General features: G+C 43.2%; 1 protein-coding gene across 3 annotated transcripts in view; it reads right to left on the bottom strand.

The window, feature by feature from the left end:
* Nucleotides 1-24,734, bottom strand: part of LOC126236128 (glutamyl aminopeptidase-like) — a 470,917-nt gene that overhangs the window by 185,580 nt on the left and 260,603 nt on the right. Inside the window, exon 1 of one of the 3 annotated variants that reach the window (XM_049945204.1) lies at nt 13,625-13,762. The exons of the other annotated variants lie outside the window; for them this stretch is intronic. Within the exon in view, the coding sequence (XP_049801161.1) occupies nt 13,625-13,762 (138 nt within the window). Of the gene's footprint in view, nt 1-13,624; nt 13,763-24,734 lie in introns of those variants that run through there. 3 annotated transcript variants of the gene reach the window in all.

Below are 24,734 nucleotides of genomic sequence, written 5' to 3'. Positions count from 1 at the left end.
GTTCCTAATCTAATTCCCTCAACATCACGTGATTTAATTCGACTACATTCCACTATCCTCATTTTGCTTTTGTTGTTGTTCATCTTATATCCTTGTTTCAAGATGCCGTCCACTCCGTTCAACTGCTCTTCCAAGTCCTTTTGTTGTCTCTGATACAATTAGAATGTCGTCAGCAAACCTCAGAGTTTTTATTTCTTCTCCCTGGACTTTAATTCCTACTCCAAATTTTTTATTTAAACCTTTACTGCTTGCTCAATATACAGACTGAATATCATCGGGGATAGGCCACAACCCTGTCTCGCTCCCTTCTCGACGACTCCTTACCTTCTGTGGCCTTCGGCTCTTATAACTGTCATCTGGTTTCTGTACAAATTGTAAATAGCCTTTCGCTCCCTGTATTTACCCCTGTCATCTTTATAATTTGAAAGAAGGTATTCCATTCAAGATTGTCAAAAGCTCTCTCTAACTCTGCAAATGCTATAAACATAGATTTGCCTTTCTTTAACCTATCTTCTCTGAGAAGTTGTAGGGTCAGTATTGCTTCGTGTGATATTACATTTTTCCTGAATCCAAACTGATCTTCTCCGAGGTCCGCTTCTATCAGTTCTTCCACTCTTGTGTAAAGTATTCATGTTAGTATTTGGCAGCCGTGACTTTTTAAACTGATAGTTCGGTAATTTTCACATCTGTCAACACCTACTTTCTTTGCAACTGGAATTATTATATTCTTCTTGAAGTCTGAGGGTATTTCTCCTGTCTCATACGTTCTCCTCACCAGATGGAAGAGTTTTGGCACATCTGGCTCTCCCAAGGCTATCAGTAGCTCTAACGGAATGGTGTCTACTCCTGGGGCCCTGTTCCAGTCTTTCGGTGCTTTGTCAAATTCTTCGCGCAGTAACATATCTCCCTTCTCGTCTTCCTCTATGTCCTCTTCCACTTCCACAATATTGCTTCAAGTACATCTCCCTTGTACAGACCTCTATATACTCCTTCCACCTTTCTACTTTCGCTTCTTTGCTTAGGACTGGTTTTCCATCTGAGCTCTTGATATTTATACTGCTGGTTCTCTTTTCTTCATAGGTCTCTTTAATTTTCCTATAGGCGACATCTATTTTTTCCCGTACTGATATATGCTTCTACATCCTTACATTTGTCCTCCAGCCATTCCTGCTTGGCAATTTTGCGCTTCCTGTCGATCTCATTTTTTAGACGTTTGTATTCCCTTTTGACTGCTTCATTGGTTGCATTTTTATACGAGGATTGACTGAAAAGTAATGCCTCCACCTTCGTAACTTTTCAACAGTTGGCAGCATTGGTATGCGGCAGGTACTGGATTGTTCCGTAGCCTCTTCTCTACAGCTCCAGCTGGCGGGAAGTCTTAGCATTCAATGGTTGTGTTGTTACAGTGTAAATTATGTAAACCTGCGCAGACGGTCGGTCAGTGCGATTTAAGCCAACGTGTAGACATTGAATTCTTGTCAGCAGAAGGTGTCACCCCAAAGGAGATCCATCAGAGAATGAAAGCAGTTTATGGTGGTTGTGTCTGTGGAATATCGACACAAAGACTCGCCCCAGAAAAAGAAATTCAAGACGCAGCCCTCAGCTGGAAAAATCATGGCCACAATGTTTTGGGACACAGATGGTGTTATCGTTGTTGACTTCCTTGATCGTGGAACAACAATAAATTCAGCGCGTTAGATCACAACGCGGCGAACTCTGAAACGACGGCTAACAAGGGTCCGAAACGAAAAGGGAAATGTTTTCCTGCTGCATGACAATGCCAAACCACACACTTCACGTGCCACCACAGCAGAAGTTCAGAGACTGAATCTCACCACCGTACGGCATCCTCCATACAGATTTAGCACCGTCTGACTTCCATCTGTTTCCGATAATGCAAGACGATCTGCGGGGCATCATTATGCTTCTGATGAAGGCGTTGAGGGAACTGTGAGACTGTGGTTGCAGAAACAGAGTGTCGACTTCCTCCGTGACGGCTTCAGAAAACTTGTTCATCGTTGGCAGAAATGTATCCAGTTGGCTGGTGATTATGTGTAAAAGTGAATATTGGTAATTAAAGATGACATTCTAAGGATTATTTCTGCGTTTGATTTATTAAAATATTCCCACTGAACCCAATTAACGAAGGCATTACTTTTCATTCAGCCCTCGTATTTTCTCCTGTCATCAATTAAATTTAGTATCTCTTGTGTTACCCAACGATTTCTACTAGTCCTCGTCTTTTTACCTACTTGATCCTCTACTGCCTTCAATATTTCATCTCTCACAGCTGCCCATTCTTCTTCTACCTCTTCTTCTTCTAGCTCACTCTTCTTCGTAGCCATATAGATGGCTATTGTTTTCGCCCAGAGCCGTTTGTGCTTCGCAGCTGAAAGCTGTCAAAAGCGCTGTCAGGGGTCATGGAGTTCCTTAAGTTGATTGGACTGCAGGAATGTGTTAGAAGTAAAGAATAAATGTATTAAAGCTTCATATATGATGCACCATTTTTCAGGCATCTCAGTGTTTATGACACCATATTTCATGGCCTATGTGTCGTAAAATTACATACTTGTGTTGGTATATTCAGGGGCATATGAGGATACTGTCTGCGAAGTACGTTGCGAATAGAGTTAGTAGCAAAGAAGTAAAAAATATAAATATCAGGTATGAAGCGACCGTTTTTCAGGCATCTCAGTATTAGTGACGTTATTTTTCCTGAGCTATGTATGGTACCATAACATAATTATGCTGGCGCATTTAGTGGAATATGTGAACGCTGCCTACAAAATGTGTTGCGAATTGGATCAGTAGCAAAGAAGTAATAAATTTAAATGTCATTCACGACGTGGCAATTTTTCGCTCATCTTATTGTTTGTAACGTCACATCTCCTGAACTATCTTTGCTACCATAACATAATTTTGTGGGTGCGTTTAGCGGCAGATGCGGATACTGTCTGCGAAGTGTATTGTGAATAGAGTTACTATCACAGATGCAATAAATTTAAACATCATGCATATTGCGGCTGTTCTTCACGCATCTCATTGGTTACGAGGTCATATCTCCTGATCTATGGTAGTTAGGCGGTTCAAACCCCCACATCGATTGTTACCTGGCATAAGGCGATGTGTACCACGTTTGGTTGAAATCGGTCGAGTGTTTTAGCAGGAGATGTGAAACATACATACACACACATTCAAATACGTACGTACTTTTTATAATATGTATGGATGTAAAAAGTACGCCTGCTGCTTTGGGACTTGTGCTTGTTCCACACAGCGAAGTAGACTGGAGTTGTTGGCATTGACGGAATGCTACAAGAGGCCGAAATTAGGACAGGTGCAAAGAAAAATTGCTCCTTGCCACCACTGATATTTAACTTGTATATTGAAGAGACAATTAACGAAGTAAAGGACTGTCTCGAAAGAGAGTTAATTGTCACCGACAGAAGATTATCGTGATACGATTCGCTGATGAGAAAGCAACTGTCACCGAAAGTGATAAGCGTGTGTCAGGTGCTTAATAAATGCAATGTCTGCTAGCTGTAATATGCACATAAATAAAACTTTAACTTCGAGAGGTGGACCGTTTCGGAAGTAGAATACATAAAGAAGAAAAATGAAGAAATGCGGTCTCCATTTCTTCGCCGGCCGGAGTGGCCGTGCGGTTCTAGGCGCTACAGTCTGGAACCGAGCGACCGCTACGGTCGCAGGTTCGAATCCTGCCACGGGCATGGATGTGTGTGACGTCCTTAGGTTAGTTAGGTTTAATTAGTTCTAAGTTCTAGGCGACTGATGACCTCAGAAGTTAAGTTGCATAGGGCTCAGAGCCAGTTGAACCAGCCATTTCTTCCAATCTGACAGTGTAAGCATAGACCAAATGTGGTTTACATTCAATGAAATAGTATCCGCGGTAACTGAGAGACATATACCAAATAAATTAATAAGAGATGAGACTTATCCCCAATGGTACACAAAACAGGTCAGGATACTGTTGCAAAAGCAACAAAAAGATCATGCTAAGTTTAAAAGAACGCGATATCCTCCAATATTGGCAAAGTTTTACAGAATCTCGAAAATGAGCGCCAAATTGAATACGAGATGCTTTTAATAGTTTCACAGGGAAACTCTGTTTCGAAATCTGGCAGAAAGTCCAAAGAAAAAAAAGTTCAAATGTGTGTCAAATCTTATGGGACTTAATTGCTAAGGTCATCATTCCCTAAGCTTAGACACTACTTAACCTAAATTATCCTAAGGACAAACACACACACCCATGCCCGAGGGAGGACTCGAACCTCCGCCGGGACCAGCCGCACAGTCCATGACTGCAGCGCCCCCGACCGCTCGGCTAATACCGCGCGGCCAAAAGTCCAAAGAGATCCTGATCGTATGTAAAGTACACCAGCGGAAAGTCACAATCAGTACCTTCACTGCGCGGTAACAATGGCGATGTTACTGGTGACTGTGCCATTAAAACAGAGTTACTAAACACGGTTTTCCGAAATACCTTCATCAGAGAAAAGAAATAAACATTCCAGAATTCAGTCAAGAACAACTGCCAACATGAGTAATTTAGAAGCAGATATCTTCGGTGTAACAAGCCAGGTTCTTTTCAGAGTATGCTGATACAATAGCTCCATGTGTAGCAATCATATACAACCGCTCGCTAGTCGAAAGATACGTACTCCTAGACTGGAAAGCTGCACTAGTCACACCAATATCAAAGAAATGGAATAGGAGTAATCCGCTAAATTACAGAGCAATATCACTAACGTCGATTTGTAGAGGTATTCTGGACATATACTGTGTTCAAACATTACGAATTACCTTGAAGTAAACGATTTATTGGCAGACAGCCAAAACGGATTCAGAATATATCGTTCTTTTGAAACACATCTAGCTCTTTATTTTAAAGAAGTAATGAGTGCTATCGACAGGGGATGTCAAACTGATTCCATGTTTTTAGATTTTCGGACTATCGTCTCGGTTGTGCGACTGGATTCGCTATTTTCTGACAGATATGTTGCAGTTCGTAGTAGTTGACGGAAAATCATTGAGTAAAACGGAAGTGACATCTAGCTTTCCCCGAGGAAGTGTTATAGGCCCTCTGCTGTTACTAATCTATATAAACGATTTAGGAGACAATTTGAGCAACCCTCTTAGCTTGTTTGCAGGCAACCCTCTTAGCTTGTTTGCAGGTGATGCTGTCATCAGATTTTCAAAACCAACTGCAAAATGATGTAGTCAATATATCTGTATTGCGGGGAAAATGGTAACTGATTCTAAATAATAAGACGTGTAGCATTATCCACACGAGCACTAAAAGAAATCCGTTAAACTTTTGTTACATGATAAATCATACAAAACTAAAGGCTGTCAGATCAACTAAACATCTAAGAACAACAATTACGAACAACAAATTGGAATGATAACATAGCTAATGTGGTGGAGAAGGCCAACCAAAGCCTGGGTTTCATTGGCAGAACACTTCGAAGATGCAACAGATCTACTAAGCAGACCGCCTATACTACGAGTTGTCCGTCCTCTGCTAGTGTTGCTGCGTGGTATGTGATTCTTACTAAACAGGATTGACGGAGGGCATCTAAAAAATTCAAAGAAGGGTAGCTTGTTTTGTGTTATCGCGAAATAGGAGAGAGAGTGTGACTGATATGATACGTGAGTTGGGGCAGTAATCACTAAATGAAAGGCGTTTTTTTTGCAACGCCCTCTCTTCACGAAATTTCAGTCTTCAACTTTCTCCTCCGAATGAGAAAATATTTTGTAGATACCAATCTGCATACGGAAAAATGATCATTATAATGAAATAAGAGAAATCAGAGATCTCATGGTAAAATTTAAGTGTTCGTTTTTCCCGCGCGCTGTTCGAGAGTGGAACGGTAGAGAAATAGCTTGAAAGTGTTTCGACGAACCCTCTGCCATGCACTTAATTGTGAATTGCAGAGGAATTACGTAAATGTAGATGTAGTATTAAGGCCATCAAAACGCTTAAATGCTTGTTATAAAAACAGCTGCTAATATCGAACTACGAGACGGGAAAGATTTCATGAAAAGCTGTGTTTCGAGTATAGCTGTGCACAGTTGCTACAGATGGACTAAGTGAAAGAATAAAAGCCTTTTAAATGTCGCCTTACGGAAGACTTTAATAACAGATGGACTAGTCGTGTAGAGAATGTAACACTTCCTACAACTAGTGAATGAGGAAAACTGTTTAGTGAAGGAGATAACGAACGGAGGGCATAAATTTTTTGTTCACGCATTATGACATGAATCGTTGCTGAAAACTGCAACTGAAGAGATGTTGGCTGGGAATATTCGCAAGGAAAAGCCTAAATATAATTATATAAGGCAGGTAGTTGGTTATCTGGGATGCATCGGTTACACGTAATTGAGGCGCCATGAACGGAGAACCGTATCAAAACCGCCCTAGGGTCGATAACCGAAATACCACAAATATATTCGGTTTCCTGATTTACTTTTGACTGCTCGCGGTAATGAAATTTTATAGAAGCTATTCGGCTCCCAATATTATTGATATTGGAAATTCTGATTCTTCGAATAAATTATTTATTTATTTATTTCAATTAAATATTTTTCATTCCACATAGGTACAGTAACCTAGCTTCCAATACGCTGCCTCTTTTGATGCTATCCCAGACAATGTATTTATAAATATCTAATTAAATTTTAATATGCGGTCCCTTTCCCATGTTTTAACGTCCCTTGTACATACAGCACTGTTGCCCTCCGGTCGTTAGAAAGTAATACTCCCGATTCCAGAGGGTTTCAGTTCGGTTACATTCAAGGGCAAAAGCGTAATTCACGCTTAAAACGCAATGAAAATAAAGCCAATAAAAGTAACAAAAAGATTAATGGCTCGAAATGGTTAAATAATTCAAGAACATTAAATATAATAATATTTAATACATTAGTAATGTCTCGTTGTTGTTAAGGTCCATCAAATCATTATCGACTGCTGATGACATGATCATTTCTTGCCGATGTCTTGGTCTCCTTTCTTCCAGGGTCATTCTGATGCTTTCTTTGACGTCCTCTATTCACCTTCTCCTAGGGTTTCCTCTTTGGCCTTCTGTACATTGGAGTATTACAGTTTCTTTCTAGTGGGTCTGCTAGACTCATGATATTTCCGAAGTATCTTAATCTCATCTACAATATTTGGGGCTTCAAATATATTTATGGTTTTGTTTACCAGGACTGTTTTATTTATTTTTCTACCTTTCCAGTCGATGAAACTCTTAGGATCCTTCTCCAAACATACTTATCAGACAATAAATTTACTTGTGATCCGTCTTTCTCACTGTGCGCGACCGAGCGAGGTTGCGCAGTGGTTAGACAAATGGTTCAAATGGCTCTGAGCACTATGGGACTCAACTGCGGTGGTCATAAGTCCCCTAGAACTTAGAACTACTTAAACCTAACTAACCTAAGGACAGCACACAACACCCAGGCAGAGAAAATCCCTGACCCCGCTGGGAATCGAACCCGGGAACCCGGGCGTGGGAAGCGAGAATGCTACCGCACGACCACGAGATGCGGGCAGTGGTTAGACACTGGACTAGCATAATTATGTACTTGGAAGACCATCCGCATCATAGAAAGAAAACAATTATGAACAGTTTTCGCGTAAGTTAAAAAAAAAAAAACATTTTCAAAGACTGAACTTGGGTCCTCGCACACAAGGGGCTCCTTGTCATTTACGGAGGCGTTCATTGGTCATTGAAGTCAGGAAAACAATCTCAACTATTGCATCATTCTTGGAAAATTGGAAATTTGTGGTAAGGTCTTATGGGACCAAACTGCTGAGGTCATGAGTCCCTAAGCTTACGCACTACTTAATCTAACTTAAACTAACTTACGCTAAGGACAACATACACAAACACACACACACACACACACACACACACACACATGCCCGAGGGAGGACTCGAACTTCCGACGGGGGGAGCCGCGCGGACCGTGACAAGGCGCATCATTCTTCATCTGACAAAGCCAGCTGCAATACAACACGTTAAACAGTTGATTATTTGACGCAGAAAAACATCGAATTAATACCTCATTTGTCGTAATTAGGTGATTTATCGCCTAACAAGCTATTTTTGTTCCCTTCCGTCAAATGTCAAACAGGAAGATGTTTAATCATTCGAAAACCGTTGTTTTGATGACCAACACCAGAATGGAAAAACGTACCCAGAATTAGTTCGAAACGTATGCAAAACTGCAGATGTTTTTCTTTTCTTTCGTTGTACGTATAAACCCGAAATTCTGCCTTTACCCAGACATCCGTTTCAATGGAAATCATGCAATTCGAAAGTTATGTCTGTTGAATTGTGCTCTGGAACTGAGAGATAGTCGAAATGGATGGCACACTAGAATATACAATCAATCCATTCCAAAATTTTGCTGTACACCTTGATAAAAATTTAAGTAGGACGAACATTTCACGAACTATCACACTCAACTTTTGTTTTTTCTTTGAACCTGAAATTTCATAAACTACTCCACTGTAATTTTCTTCAGAGTGTACGGTCGAAATTTTCGAATCGATTGACTTGAAACTTCAGTGTCGTATCCAGTTCCGTGCACTCTCACTTTCTAATTACTATTCACGAAGCGTAACTTTCGAACGGTATGATTAGCATTAAGGGAAATAATATGCTTGTTCGATATTATCGAAAGTTATGTTTGTAGAATGGTAACTAAAACCTGAAATAATATCGAAATAGTTGAGAGACTAAAGTGGCCAACCAACAAAAGTAACCATGGCGGGATAGTGTTAGGTACAAACAAGGATAAAGCACTGTCTCGGTGTCGTTGTCTGCAGCTGGCAGCTTAGTATCTTAAAAGCCGAATGACAAATGCTTTTTAGAAAAACAAACAAGATTCTGTGCGAATATACGATGGTCAATCCAATTAGAGGTCTAGACAAGGTATAATCTGCATGGGATGCTACCTCAGCGGATAAGGCAGCTCACCCCATTCAACAGATGCCGCCTGCCTCCGGGAGGTTATCTTTTACAATGTGGGAGAGGTGAGTTCGTGAATTTGCCCTTATAAGACGAGCCCGTCGCCGAAAACTTTACCGTAGAGCTGGAAAAACGACTGGAGAATTCTGTCTCGACATTACACACCTCTGAAATTAACTATCGATAGGTCAGGTGCCCAAAGTCGTACATGATGCCAGCCTAAAACAGGACTGACCCACCGTCCTGTTGACAGGGCTTTGAAGGTTTGCACTGTTGTTCTTAATGGACGCTTCGAGGCCAAACTAGTCATGTGGAGATTGTTGCCTATGGTACAGATTAATACACCGCTCCTATTTGCCTCCAAAGATGCAGTGTACAGCTCTCTTGCATTCTTCCCGGGGTACCTACTGGTGATAATGTCAACTTGTTTGTAGCTGCTGTCAGCTGGTGTTGGTGACCGCTGCTGATCACTACGAGGCAATCTTCAGTATTTTCATTCTCACCATAGTGGTTGACTGTTCAAATGACATCGCCATCGTTTGCACCAGTTCGGCGAGAAACTTACTGTGGTGGTAAACTTTTTTGATGCAAACTGACAAGATGTGCAAGGTATAACCCTGGAAAGACTCGTCGAGGCACCGCGCGAACGCTACGGTCGCAGGTTCGAATCCTGCCTCGGGCATGAATGTGTGCGATGTCCTTACTTAGGTTAGTTAGTTTTAAGTAGTTCTAAGTTCTAAGGGACTGATGACCTCAGATGTTAAGTCCCACAGTGCTCAGAGCCATTTGAACCATTTGAACTCGTCGAGGCGTGGTGACAGATTGAATGAACTGTGTGCACAAGTAACACTAGCCCTTCCATGGATGGAGTGACAGCTCGGGTGCTGAAAAATTTATTGTGGTACGCTTTAGTTTTCATTGCACCCCCCCCCCCCCCCCCTTAGTCACCCCTCCGCCTCTGTAACCTATTGCTTAGAGAGTATTAAGAAACTGATCTGCATTTTGCGAACCCGGATTGACATCTGGTGTTCATGACAGATGAAAATTTGTGTCAGATCAGGGTCGAACCCCGATTTCCCACCTATCGTGAACAGTCGCATCAACTACTTCAGCTATCTGAGCATGTCTGAAGGACATTGCTATGTGAAGATACAGACACTGTATAAACACAGACATTGTAACCGTCACTAATGGTTACCGTCACTGCCTTCAGTGTGGAAGGACCCGCGTTCGATTCCTGGTACCTCCGCAGATTTTTCTCTGTGGTGGGGAGGTCTGGAACAGGATCCATTAAATCTCGTGAGGTCAAATGAGAAGCAATAACAGCTGGAGGGATTGCCGACATGGCGCTCGCACGTCCCACGATCATAGGTTGCTACTCGTGCTAGCTGGTAGGCAGCAGTCGGTCAGTCGAAACAGGCCTAATCAAAAATGGTTCAAATGGCTCTGAGCACTATGGGACTCAACTGCTGAGGTCATTAGTCCCCTAGAACTTAGAACTAGTTAAACCTAACTAACCTAAGGACATCACACACATCCATGCCCGAGGCAGGATTCGAACCTGCGACCGTAGAAACAGGCCTAATCCATGGGTGATGTTTACTACACTAGGAGTCGAACTTGGTGAGTAATTGTCACTGTATTTAATACTTTAACTGCTATGCACCAGTTAACCTGTTGTACCCCGTCGCTCCCCGCGTGTTGAGGACACGTTTAAACGTGGCCCCTATGTTTTCCTGAAACGTTATCAACTTGTTCCATCGACATCTCACTGCCGCGGACGAGTTGTTTTCATATCAGCGGTGAGTAAAAATATTTCGAGTATCTATCATATAAAATCTGTGCCTTTTTGTGTGCTATGATTTAATCCTTTAACTGCTGTGCACGAGATAACCTGTCGTGCTCCGTCCCTCCCCACGTCTTGAGGACAGGTTTAAACGTGGTCTCTGAGTTTTCCTGAATCGCTATCAACTTGTTCCATCGACCTCTCACTGCTGCGGACGAGTTGCTTTCATATCACGGTGAGTAAAATTGTTTCGAGTATATATCATATAACTTCCGTGCCTCTTTGTGCGCTATCATTTGCAAAAACACCCGTTACGATATCTTGGACCTTTCATGAAATACCACGATTGTTATGACCATATGATTCCTGATGCGGGCAGGGACGGAAACGGGCGCGTCTCGCGTGACTGTTAACCGGGTATAAAAATCAGTAACTCGAAAACGAAATGAGGTATCGCTTTGCTCTCACTTGTAAACAAAATTTCAGTGTCTTATCTACATTTCATAAGGAGCAGAGTATGACCTAAAATCAGGCATACGGAAAGTTTACGCAGTGCTTTTTCACCTGTGCCAACTCTATAAATTTTTTTGCGGTGTCTTACTTAATTTGATGCAGCGCAGTAACTACGACGAATAACGAAAAGAAACTCAGTCCTTTATCGAGCGAAGATATCAGACTATAAGATGTGAAAAAGTAAAAATTTTTCACCGCATAGTTTTCTTGAAATTGGATTATAAGTATTTCATAGGTACCCGAAAGTCGTCTCTCAGCACAACTAGAAGCATCTGGCGTGCAGTACAACCACGAAAGAACTGCGCTCAATACGGAAGGCAGGGAGCACGTCTGTAGCAACAAACTGTTAGATGCATATTTCATACAAATTACAGTTGAGCACTATACAGGGTAAGTGCACGTCCATGATAGAATAGTGGTCAAGGGTGTAGGAAAAACATCAAATAGGAGTATCACTAAACCTACACAAAGAAGCGCAGAATATACGGTTTGGTGTTTGTTCGAGCCTTTGAAGAGCGTTAGGAAGATATTGAAAAGCTGGCTTCAAGGAAGAAGCTGACTATGCTGGAAAAGCCTAAATAAAATTTCTCACGAACCGGCTTTGAGGAAACCAGGACTATACACTACTGGCCATTAAAATTGCTACACCAAGAAGAAATGCAGATGATAAACGGGTATTCATTGGACAGTTATATTATACTAGAACTGACATGTGATTACATTTTCACGCAATTTGGGTGCATAAATCCTGAGATATCAGTACCCAGAACAACCATCTCTGGCCGTTATAGCAGCCTTGATACGCCTGGGCATTGTGTCAAACAGAGCTGGGATGGCGTGTACATGTACAACTGCCCATGCAGCTTCAACACGATACCACAGTTCATCAAGAGTAGTGACTGGCGTATTGTGACGAGCCAGCTGCTCGGCCACCATTGACGAGATGTTTTCAATTGGTGAGAGATTTGGAGAATGTGCTAGCCAGGGCAGCAATAGAACATTTTCTGTATCTAGAAACGCCCGTACAGGACCTGCAACAAGCGGTCGTGCATTATCCTGCTGAAATCGAATGAAGGGTAGAGCCACGGGTCGTAACACATCTGAAATGTAACGTCGATGTGAATAAGAGGTGACCGAAACGTGTAACCAATGGCACCCCATTCCATCACGCCGGGTGATACGCCAGTATGGCGATGACAAATACACGCTTCCAATGTGCGTTCACCGCGATGTCGCAAACCACGGATGCGACCATCATGATGCTGTAAACAGAACCTGGATTCATCCGAAAAATGACGTTTTGCTATTCGTGCACCCAGGTTCGTCGTTGAGTACACCATCGCAGGCGCTCCTGTCTGTGATGCAGCGTCAAGGGTAACCGCAGCCATGGTCTCCCAACTGATAGTCCATGCTGCTGCAAACGTCGTCGAACTGTTCGTGCAGATGGTTGTTGTCTTGCAAACGTCCCCATCTTTTGAGTCAGGCATCGAGACGTGGCTGCACGATCCGTTACAGCCATGCGGATAAGATACCTGTCATCTCGACTGCTAGTGATACGAGGCCGTTGGGAACCAGCACGGAGTTCCGTATTACCCTCCTGAAACCACCGATTCCATATTCTGCTAACAGTCATTGTATCTCGACCAACGCGAGCAGCAATATCGCGATACGATAAACCGCAATCGCGATAAGCTACAATCCGACCTTTATGAAAGTCGGAAAAGTGATGGTACGTATTTCTCCTCCTTACACGAGGCATCACAACAACGTTACACCAGGCAACGTCGGTCAACTGCTCTTTGTGTATGAGAAGTCGTTGTAGGTGTCGCCACCGGCGCCAACCTTGTGTGAATGCTCTGAAAAGCCAATCATTTGCATATCAGAGCATCTTCTTCCTGTCGGTTAAATTTCGCGTGTATAGCACGTCATCTTCGTGGTGTATCAATTTTAATGGCCAGTAGTGTATTACAACCCCCTACAAGGTTCCCATAGGGATTGCGAAGAAGAGCTTAGACTAATTACAGCACGCACATAGGCGTTAAAACGGTCATTCGTACCCACGTTCCACACGTGAGTGGTACGGAAAGTAAGTTCACTGAGAAGTACCCTCAGCCATGCCCACCTCAGTGGTTTGCAGAGTACGGATGCAGATGTAGATTTTGGAGAGCTTTCTTTACCTGTTGATGCAGTGTCTGGAAGTGTTTAGAAAGCAAAATGTGTTGGTAACTGCCAGAATGGAGCAGCTGCAGTACTCTGTCTGGCGCTAATTTCAGACGCGCTGACGTGGTGGGCGGCTGGGTATTTCCGGGTCGTGCGAACACAGTACCTGGAAGCCCGGCCGTAGCGCCGTTGACCACGCCGGCTGCAGGAGGCGACGGCCCGTGGCGCGGACGGGTGCGGGGGCGGCACCGCCCACTGCCGCCCACACCACCAGGTGCCGCCCCGTGGCCAGCGCCAGCCGCATCTGCGCGCGGAAATACCAGCTGTACACCTCTAGTCATAACAGGAAGGAGCCGCAGCCGTCGGTACTCCGACTACCCTCGTCCAAGATACACGACTACACACCTACATCGCCTGGGTCAGTTTGTTGTAGACCTTTGGATAAAGTTTTGTGCTGACGTATCATGGCCTTATTAGCGCCTAAATATCTCCTCTGTAGGAATAAACATGGATTCCGCAGGCAACCATAATCTGAAACAGCTCGCCGTGTTCGTTCAAGAGAAAACTTTTTTTTTTTAGCGGAATGTGTTCGATACAGTTCCTACGCAATATTACACCGGCTTCGTGACTGCATTGAAGAGTTCCTAGCAAACAGAACACAGCGTGCACAGCATGTTGCTCCTAACAGAGAGAAATCATCAGCCGTAAAAGTAACTTCGGACGTACCACAATGATGTGTTATATGACCGTTCCTATTCATGATACATATATACAGGGTGGTCCATTGATAGTGACCGGGCCAAATATCTCACAAAATAAGCATCAAACGAAAAAACTACAAAGAACGAAACTCGTCTAGCTTGAAGGGGAAAACCAGATGGCGCTATGGTCGGCCCGCTAGATGGCGCTGCCATAGGTCAAACGTATCAACTGCGTTTTTTTTAAATAGGAACACCCATTTTTATTACATATTCGTGTAGTACGTAAAGAAATATGAATGTTTTAGTTGGACCACTTTTTTCGCTTTGTGATAAATGGCGCTGTAATAGTCACAAACGTGTAAGTACGTAGTATCACGTAAAATTGCGCCAGTGCGGACGGTATTTGCTTCGTGATACATTACCCGTGTTAAAATGGACCGTCTGCCAAGTGCGGAAAAGGTCGATATCGTGTTGTTGTATGGCAATTGTGATCAAAATGCCCAACGGGCGTGTGCTATGTATGCTGCTCGGTATCCTGGACGATATCATCCAAGTGTCCGGACCGTTCGCCGGATAGTTACGTTATTTAAGGAAACAGCCACATGTGAAACGTCAACCGCGACCTGCAACAAATGATGATGCCCAAGTAGGTGCTTTAGCTGCTGTCGCGGCTAATCCGCACATCAGTAGCAGACAAATTGCGCGAGAATCGGGAATCTCAAAAACGTCCGTGTTGAGAATGCTACATCAATATCGATTGCACCCGTACCATATTTCTATGCACCAGGAATTGCATGACGACGACTTTGAACGTCGTGTACAGTTCTGCCACTGGGCACAAGAGAAATTACAGGACGATGACAGATTTTTTGCACGCGTTCTATTTAGCGACGAAGCCCAATAGCGGATAATATGCGCTATTGGGCAACGGAAAATCCACGATGGCTGAGACAAGTGGAACATCAGCGACCTTGGCGGGTTAATGTATGGTGCGGCATTATGGGAGGAAGTATAATTGGCCCCCATTTTATCGATGGCAATCTAAATGGTGCAACGTATGCTGATTTCCTACGTACTGTTCTACCGATGTTACTACAGGATGTTTCACTGCATGACTGAATGGCGATGTACTTCCAACATGATGGATGTCCGGCACATTGTGGCGTGCTGTTGAAGAGATATTGAATAGCATATTTCATGACAGGTGGATTGGTCTTCGAAGCACCATACCATGGCCCGCACGTTCACCGGATCTGGCGTCCCCGGATGTCTTTCTGTGGCGAAATTTGAAGGATACTTGCTATCGTGATCCACCGACAACGCCTGACAACATGCTTCAGCGCATTGTCAATGCATGTGCGAACATTACGGAAGGCGAACTACTCGCTGTTGAGAGGAATGTCGTTACACGTATTGACAAATGCATTGAGGTTGACGGACATCATTTTGAGCATTTATTGCATTAATGTGGTATTTACAGGTAATCATGCTGTAACAGCATGCGTTCTCAAAAATGGTTCAAATGGCTCTGAGCACTATGGGACTTAACATCTGTGGTTATCAGTCCCCTAGAACTTAGAACCACTTAAACCTAACTAACCTAAGGACATCACACACATCCATGCCCGAGGCAGGATTCGAACCTGCGGGCGTAGCGGTCACGCGGTTCCAGACTGAAGCGCCTACAACCGCACGGCCACACCGGCCGGCCATGCGTTCTCAGAAATGATAAGTTCACAAGGGTACATGTTTGACATTGGGACAACCGAAATAAAATGTTCAAACGTACCTACGTTCTGTATTTTAATTTAAAAAAACTACCTGTTACCAACTGTTTGTCTAAAATTGTGAGCCTTATGTTTGTGACTATTACAGCGCCATCTATCACAAAGCGAAAAAAGTGGTCCAACTAAAACATTCATATTTCTTTACGTACTACACGAATATGTAATAAAAATGGGGGTTCCTATTTTTAAAAAACGCAGTTGATATCCGTTTGATCCATGGCAGCGCCATCTAGCGGGCCAACCATAGAGCCATCTGGTTTCCCCCTTCAAGCTAGACAAGTTTCGTTCTTTGTAGTTTTTTCGTTCGACGCTTGTTTCGTGAAATATTTGGCCCGGTCACGATCAATGGACCCCCCTGTAGCGCCTAGAACCATTCGGGCCCCCGGCCGGCAAGTATGTGGCATTAGATGTCTACGCTCAGGTGATGTAATTCGCGTAAATAACGGGCCGCTGATTTGCGTACATGGTGATGACGACCCCGATGGGTTCCATAGGTTTTACATCATGCGAATTTGGTCGCCGAGACTTCGACGTGAGTTCACTATAATGCTCCTCAAATCAGTGTAGAACCACGCACACTTATACTGCTGAAAGATGACATCGCTATCGGGAAAGACATCAAGTATGAAGGATGCAGGTGGTTTGCAGATGTCATTTCGATTAGTATCACAGGCCCCATGCAAGCGCAAGAGCAGAATACTGCTCCCACCAGACTGCGTCCGTTGCGCCCTGTACGTCTCGAGCCACCGTTCACCTCGATTACGGCGGTTGTGGAGACACCCATCTGCTTAGTGTAACAAAGCTCAAAGAGCCCACCCGTTTCCATTGATCGACGGTCGAATCTCAATGGTCCCATGCGCACTGCAATCGTAACTGACGATGTCGTTGTGTCTATATGTGAATATCCATGTTCAACAGTGTTCGATGAACGGTGTGCTCCGAAACACTCGAGCGTGCACCAGCATTGTGCTTTTTCGGCAGAGATGCCACAGATCACCATCTCCGCTACTTTACAGAGCAGACAAGCCTCCGAAACCCACGTTCTGTGCAGAGTCGTGAAAGTCCAACCATTTAGCCCCTAGTGGTAGTTTCACTGTCCTTCTACCTCTTTCCGTAGATGCTCACGACAGTAGCACTTTAACATTTAATCAGCTTCGCCGTTTTCGAGATACTCGTTCACAGGCTCTGCGTAATAATAAACTACACTTTGTCAAAGTCGCTTCTCTCAACGCATTTACCTATTTGCTGTTTATGTTTTCGCTACGGCGATCCCCCGTCCGTGTCTGTTCCGATTGCATACTTTTGTTACCGCGTCAGGCGCCCGCAACGTCACCACGCGGCATCCAACGTCACAGTGGGCAATGTTCATAATGTTTTGGCTTATTAGTGTGTATACAGGGACAAAAGATTTATAAATCTGTCACTCTTCAATAAATGTCTATTCAGAAGATGTCGATCCCTGCAGGCTATGGAAGTCTGTAAATGTTATTCAACTGGCAAACACACAAAATGGTGTCAGTAAATAAATGTTGTAACTTCAATGTGCCCGGCACATTGCAGCTCCGGAGAGGGGACGCTTGCATCTCATTGGCAGCGGCGTAATCATTCGTTGCAGCGCGCTTGTGCCGCGGCGGCGGCTGTAGGAAACGCAGCGGCGCGTGTATTTGAAAGTGCGGCCGTCTCATTAGACAAAATCTGGGAGCTTACAATGTCAAAACGTCTAGCTGAGGCGTGTCGTAAATCATAGAAGGGAAGGAATAAGAAATTTTTGTAAGGCTACACTACCATTTAATATAATCTATTCAAATTTCAGCCTGTCACTGTTCATTCAACGGCTGTATAGACGAGACTCACGTCTACATGTCTTTCACCATGAACTGATTTAGCAAACGAGGGCCGTTTTTAGGCGACCAGTTCGTGCACATATATCAGAAATATGTACATTTCTAAATTTCGTGAGCAATTGCACAAAAATTGGTGATCTGGCTGCAAATGTTCTGAAGTCGAGTTAGCAGTTAACACTGTATTTGTGTACTCAGTCACTTAAGCAGAAATGTTATTGAGCCGGGATCGAAGTATGGCGGCATAGCCAGTTCTGCTTCTTCTTCTGGCTTGTCATCTACTGCTACATCTAAATCTACATCCATACTCTAAATGATGTGAACTGCAACTCCTCATTGCACCATTGCATTATTACAACATTTTCCCGATCCATTCACATACAGAAATAGGGAAGAATGCTTATTTAAGGGCCTCTTTGCACGCTGTAACTTGTGTAATGATCTCTTCGCAATCCCTACGTGAACTACACATAGGAGTTGTAGTATATTCCTAGATTCACATAAAGTTGGTTCTTGAAACTCACTAAGCAGGCTTCTTCTTGTTAAGCCAGTGTTCTTCTTGAGGTTTTGAGTCCTGTGCGATTCTATTCATCCTGGTGTGTGTGTGTGTGTGTGTGTGTGTGTGTGTGTGTGTGTGTGTGTGCGTGCGTGCGCGCGTGCGCGCGCGTTTCGAAGGAGGAATGGGGAGGAAGGCATTGTTCACTTCGAATATCCAACCTCTGTAGAAGATCAAGCCTTGTTGCTATCGTGTGAGTTTTAGTCTTTTTGGCCTGCAGGATTTCTCTGTCATATTCTCTTTCACTAATTCCTTCTCAGAAGCGCAGCTACTTCTTCCTTCAAGGTCCTTTCTTAGTCCCAAGAATTTCGTCTCTTATTTCCCTCTGAGAACACTCCATCATAGGTGACATTGCGTTCGACAATATACTCAGTAGATGATTGTGCTGCTAATCTACAGAAAAGTATTTTCGTGTGGTATTGCCATTCTTCCTTAACCAATTTCTACGTTACTATAAAACTATGCAACCACTTCGGATGGCGAAAAGGAGGCTTCAAAAGCGTCAGCTGCATATTTTTTTAAACGTCCTCAATCTAGTAACCGGAGAAGAGTCGAACGCAGAATCGGAAGAGTCGTTAAAATACAAGGCAGAGATTACACCAACGCTAGCCCGGTACTGGTGACTAAGTTGGGGCACAAGAAACATAACTGCTCCAGAACACAGCAACACGCGCGACATTCAAGCACAGCTGTTGCACGAAACATCTACATTGCATTGCCTTGGTGGCATCCCCATTACGCGACTACGGTAAAGAAGAAGATATCGACTACATCTGTAGTGTTGGCAGAAGAGCCAACACCGTGTTGCTAGAGGAGGCCGAAATGCACGTGTTTAATTACACGCAGACTGGCGTGAGGTCTGGAACAGGATAGTGTCTTGAGAATTGCAAATAAAGTACGTAGATGATGTAATACTTAACTTTAATCCATAATTGGTGTACATCGCTCTTGACTGTACAGGTTTTATAATAAGCTCAATATAACTGGTAATGGCGCCTTGCTAGGTCGTAGCAAATGACGTAGCTGAAGGCTATGCTAACTATCGTCTCGGCAAATGAGAGCGTAATTTGTCAGTGAACCACTGCTATGAACGTCGGCTGTACAACTGGGGCGAGTGCTAGGAAGTGTCTCTAGACCTGCCGTGTGGCGGCGCTCGGTCTGCGATCACTGACAGTGGCGACACGCGGGTCCGACGTATACTAATGGACCGCGGCCGATTTAAAGGCTACCACCTAGCAAGTGTGGTGTCTGGCGGTGACACCACAACATCATCTTCGGCTGTCCGAAAAGATACGATACTATAAGTCAGGTACCAAAACATCTGATAAACATCGGTTGCTCTCTGACGACTTCTATAGCCGTGTTGCTACGCCTAAAAGTGTAGAGCACACCTTCTTTTTACTGGCATTTATCCCGCAGCTAAACGTGGTGGGCGTGTTAGTACTTCGGATTAGAGGGTGGCCGGAAGCTGTTGTTGTCGCCACCCCTTCGCCACAAAATGCAAACTTTTCTCTCAAATGTTTAATAAAGAAAATATGGCAGATGGAAATATTTGCTGTGAGAAGACTCCAGAATGCACTTGAAGAAGAACTTATGCAGTAAGGCTCTTTTAACCTTGAAGTCAATTTCCCATAACTTTCCCTTTTTCGTACTTAATTTACCTTTTCTCAGAAGGTAGAACCGTTAAATTTTCTGTGAGTGATTGTACAACTAATTTGCATTTGCTGAAACAGTATTGTATCCATTACTTGCACAATGCAAAATTTAGAGGCAATAAAATGAACACTGTCCTTCATATCTCTCTTTGATCTTAACGTTCTTGTCTCAATAACATGGCAGAAATACCCGTTCCCGTCAGAACAAAACCCTTTCTGTCCCACTCATCGTTCAGCCACTTTCTCGAAGTCCTTATCAATGGTAGGAAGCCGACTCTGTAATAACCTCCCGCATTATATTACGGAACGGAATAGCATCTCCAGCTTCAGAAGAGAGTTACTGACATATCACTTAACGAAACAATGATGATTACCACTGTCCCTATACGCTCTCGTTACCTTTCTGTATCCCTCTTTCCAACCTCATCTTTCTCATCTAGTGTTCTTAGCCTATGCAGTCTCCTTAAATTTCCTTTCTCCATAACTTGCTATATCGGAAAACATATATTTTGTACACTAAAAATTCTTCTTACACCTGCCACTATCATTATTGTTATTATCGTCATTATTATTATTGTTATTATTATTATTACTATTTCGCTATTAATGGTAGCAGCTGCAGTAGCAGAGGTGCTGGCAGTATTAACTTCATCAGCTCTTAGTCAGTGTAATTTACTCACAATGCCACTTCAGACACGCAAATCATTTTAATATTATCTGTCACACTAAAACTGTTATTTCTTAGGTAACTAAGATGTAAAAAAGGTACTGTACCTGTGAAACCTATGCCAGATGTAAAAGAGGGCCTGATGACCCTAATTAGATCAGGTGAAATAAATAAATTCATTAAAAATAAATAATAATAAGACTTTTAAAGAAATGTAGCTCAGATATAAAAAAAATTAATATTCGAGTCGTCAGTATTCTGCAACATCGTTGTTTCATCATTGACGGGATAGATGTGAGCATAAGCTCTCCAGCTAAGAGAGGAGCTGAAAAGGTACCTTGTACCACATACAGTTTTACACTGCGAAAGTGTCAATTCCACTTCCCCATAAGTTATTTCTTTGTGCTTATCACGGACGTCATTATTGTCTCGTACGTATCTTTTAAGTCCTAGTAACTTATAGTCACGCATGCTACAGTGTACGTAATAAATATGGAGCTTGATAGAATTTAACGTTTTCTTAGCTGTATTTCATTCTCATTATGGTATTACAGAAAAATTTGTACCATAAAGCAAATTGTGCAACATTCCTAATTATTTAATCAGTTTCTACTATAGTCAAACACGTAATTAAAAGTGCCTATTGCCCCTGTGCGACAACAACACAGAAAATTTATCTTTTAAAGTTAAAATCTTCTGGGTTGTTAGGCCGCGTGATGTTTCTTCTAAAATGTTCGACGTTTCGACCCCTCTGCTGGGATCTTCCTCAGGATATTTCTTTAGTCGAAACAAAATAAAAGACTTTTTCCGACGGAAAACGGATGCACCTGATTACCTCCACAATGCAGGCGTCTATCAAGTGCCATGTGGCTGCGGCAAAGTGTATATAGGCGAAACGGGAAGAACAGTTAAAGAACGCATTTAAGAACACGAACGGCACATGCGGCTAAAACAAAATGCACAATCGGCAGTAGAGGAACATAACGAGAACTATGGCTCTGACATCGATTTTAATAACGTACGTGTACTGGCTAGAGAAACAAACATTTATAGAAGAACGGTCCGAGAAGCGGTTGAAATTTCTAAGAATGCATCTAATTTCAAAAGAGAGGACGGATATAGGCTTCCGGCATCGTGGCTCCCCGCCATCAAGGAATTAAATACGCGGCCACGGTGTGTGAGCGGCATAAACAACGCGCTGCAAGTCACCTAGGCGGACAATAATATTTTGGGTAAACATTCCCCCCATCTTGCCCTGTCCGTTTCGAATCTAGCCACTGATGACGACGAACCAATTGCAATAGCAGGCATTTCAACCAATAGCCCTTATCCAGCATAAGTGTAGAATAGTGCCTTTCTATCCAATGACGATGATCGCCAATGGTAGCCACAGGAGATGAGCTATCAACGCCTCTTCTTCTTCATTACCCTATGACTATGGCCCACCAATGGTAGCCATATGAATTTTAACCAATACTATCACTTCTCCAGCACGAACGCCAGAAAACTCCACCTTTATAAGTGGATGCGACACTCGCGTCTGACAGTGTTCTAGCAGTAGTGGACACAAAAAATCCTGAGGAAGATCCCAGCAGAGGGGTTGAAACGTCGAACATTTTAGAAGAAACATGACGCGGCCTAACAATGCAGAAGATTTTAACTTTAGTGACAACAGCCACGAAAGCCTGCAGACTTACATAATTTATCTTTTAGTTTCTGCGAATCTGCTGTCTAAATTCTTTGGCCTGAAAATCTGTAACGGAAATTGTAATTCCTCAGCGAAACGAACAACACTTCTAACATTCTGCGTGGTGTCTGTTTGTTCTATATCGTGTCTCCCTACCACTTTCGCGCAACGACGCTCTGAGCGTGTTTTTTAGGGAATTGACTAGTTTGAACCTGGGACCTGTTACTGGTAAGGAGACGCCAGACCACACATGACATGTAGAGTTCAGAAGAGTTCAGTGAGACTAGCGATGATATAACCAAATACTTCATGATTTCAGCGTCAGCTCCACTGCACTCCCTGTAAAAGAATCTTAATACTAACTAAATTTAGTGGAAGGGGTTCATGGCTTTCCTATTTTTAGTTAGCTGGTAAAATAACGTCGAAAAAGCAGTTAAGTTTACCATTGGAAATTTTATTCTACTCACAAAACATTGTTTATAAATTGCACTTTTATTAAAGGAAATGTTTTAATACAGGATGGTAAAAACCAACTGCGTTCAACAAAAATGTGAACGAATATTCCCTGAATGGGTTTCCAAGTTCTACAATGGATCGAAGGATGACCTATGCCATATCACATCTATAATCTAGGTTTAAATTAAGTTTCACAAAAGAGAAAACTATCAAAAATGGTCTACAGTGACCCTCAATTATCTTTAATTACTTATCTAACTTGTCGTAAATTACAGTGGCTGATGTGGCTTCTCAATAACTATATAACAGAAAAATCATCGCGTTTCAGATTTTTACTTCAAGTGGCAAATGTGAACACCATGAGCTTTAATTGACGATCGACACTAGTATTACGCAAAAAGGGGGTGTAACAGATGAGACTTCTGCAGTTCTAAGTGAAGCTTTATGCGCTGTTATGCGGCATCGCGTGCGTTCATTACCTTTTCGGTGTTCGTCAGGGGGGCGACGGGCAGCACAGCTCCGCTCACCTCGCCGTCTCGGAAGCAACTCTCCCCTAACTTCTCCTTACTACAATTTACCGAAGTTGGTTAAAAAAAAACTATCTGGCTGTGTTTTCATCTGACCAATCAGGGTCTCAACGTTAACCTTAAGCTCCGCCTACAAAAATTCTGTCCATCCAATCAGAAATGTTATACTTTTTGTGGTGGGGCAATGTTTTTAAAGTTTGCAACGTAACAGAGACGCGAAAAAGTCTCACGCTAAAACTTGCAGCTGGTGTGGTCCTTTTAGTGTTATCGTAAGATCTATACTGTTCTTCTGGAGGGCTCTATCTTATAACATGGGCTGGGGGGTGGTCCTGACGTAACAGAGACGCGAAAAAGTCTCACGCTAAAACTTGCAGCTGGGGTAGCCCTTTTTGTGTTATCGTAAGATCTATACTGTTCTTCTGGAGGGCTCTAGCTTTTAACATGGGCTGGGGGGTGGTCCTGGCGGTTAGCTGGCGACGTGGGTGTCCATCCCTTATCGTAAGGCCTTCCAGCTTAACACGGTTCTGCTCTCGGATTCTGTTCTCGTTTCTCCCCCCGGAACTGCGTCTATCTCACGGTGGGAAGGTATGACATGCATTTAGGCATTCTTGTGTTAGTCTGTGGTATTCCATTTACTCACTCGTTACGCGTATTACTTTGGTTAATTTAATGTCACGATTTATTCGGAGCTATGTGACATACTACTGGATTTGCTTATCATGTCACGGTTTTCATGGAAGGTGTTGGATTTGCCTGATACCTTACACACTGTACGAGGGTTTCCCAGAAAGTAACGCACTGCATTTATTTTTCCTTGAATAGTTCTTTATTGAACATAATTAGAATTACACACACGAAAGAATGGTGTTTTATGTACACACCCTGTTTTTCCACGCGATCTCCATCCCGTTCTATGGCCTTCCTCCAGCGCGAAACAAGGGCGTGTATGCCCTGTCGGTACATATTCTTGTCCTGGTGGCGGAGCCTGTGCTTCACTGTGTGAATCACCTCCTTATCGACCTCAAAATGTCTTCCACGAATGGCATCTTTTAATGGCCCAAACAAGTGGAAGTCCAAGGGGGCTAGGTCAGAGCTGTAGGGTGGATGGGGTAACACTGTCAAACCCTGTTTTGCTATGTGTTCAGCAGTCCTCAAACTTGTGTGGGGTCGATCGTAATCGTATTGCACAAAACATCTGGGTTTCTATGGCGCCGAGGTCGCCGGAAGCGCGCCTTGAGTTTTGTTAATGTGTTGGCACATGCTTCTGAATTAATGGTACCGCCTCTTGGCATCACATCAATGAGAATCACACCTTCACAGTCCCAGAACACGGCAATCACGACCTTACCAGCGGAAGCAGTTACTTTGAATTTTTTCTTCTGTGGGGAATGGGTATGGC

The sequence above is a fragment of the Schistocerca nitens genome, chromosome 2 (assembly GCF_023898315.1).
Source record: "Schistocerca nitens isolate TAMUIC-IGC-003100 chromosome 2, iqSchNite1.1, whole genome shotgun sequence".
In the NCBI taxonomy this organism is placed as follows: Eukaryota; Metazoa; Arthropoda; class Insecta; order Orthoptera; family Acrididae; genus Schistocerca; species Schistocerca nitens.
This window is presented reverse-complemented; position numbering and strand designations above follow the sequence as displayed.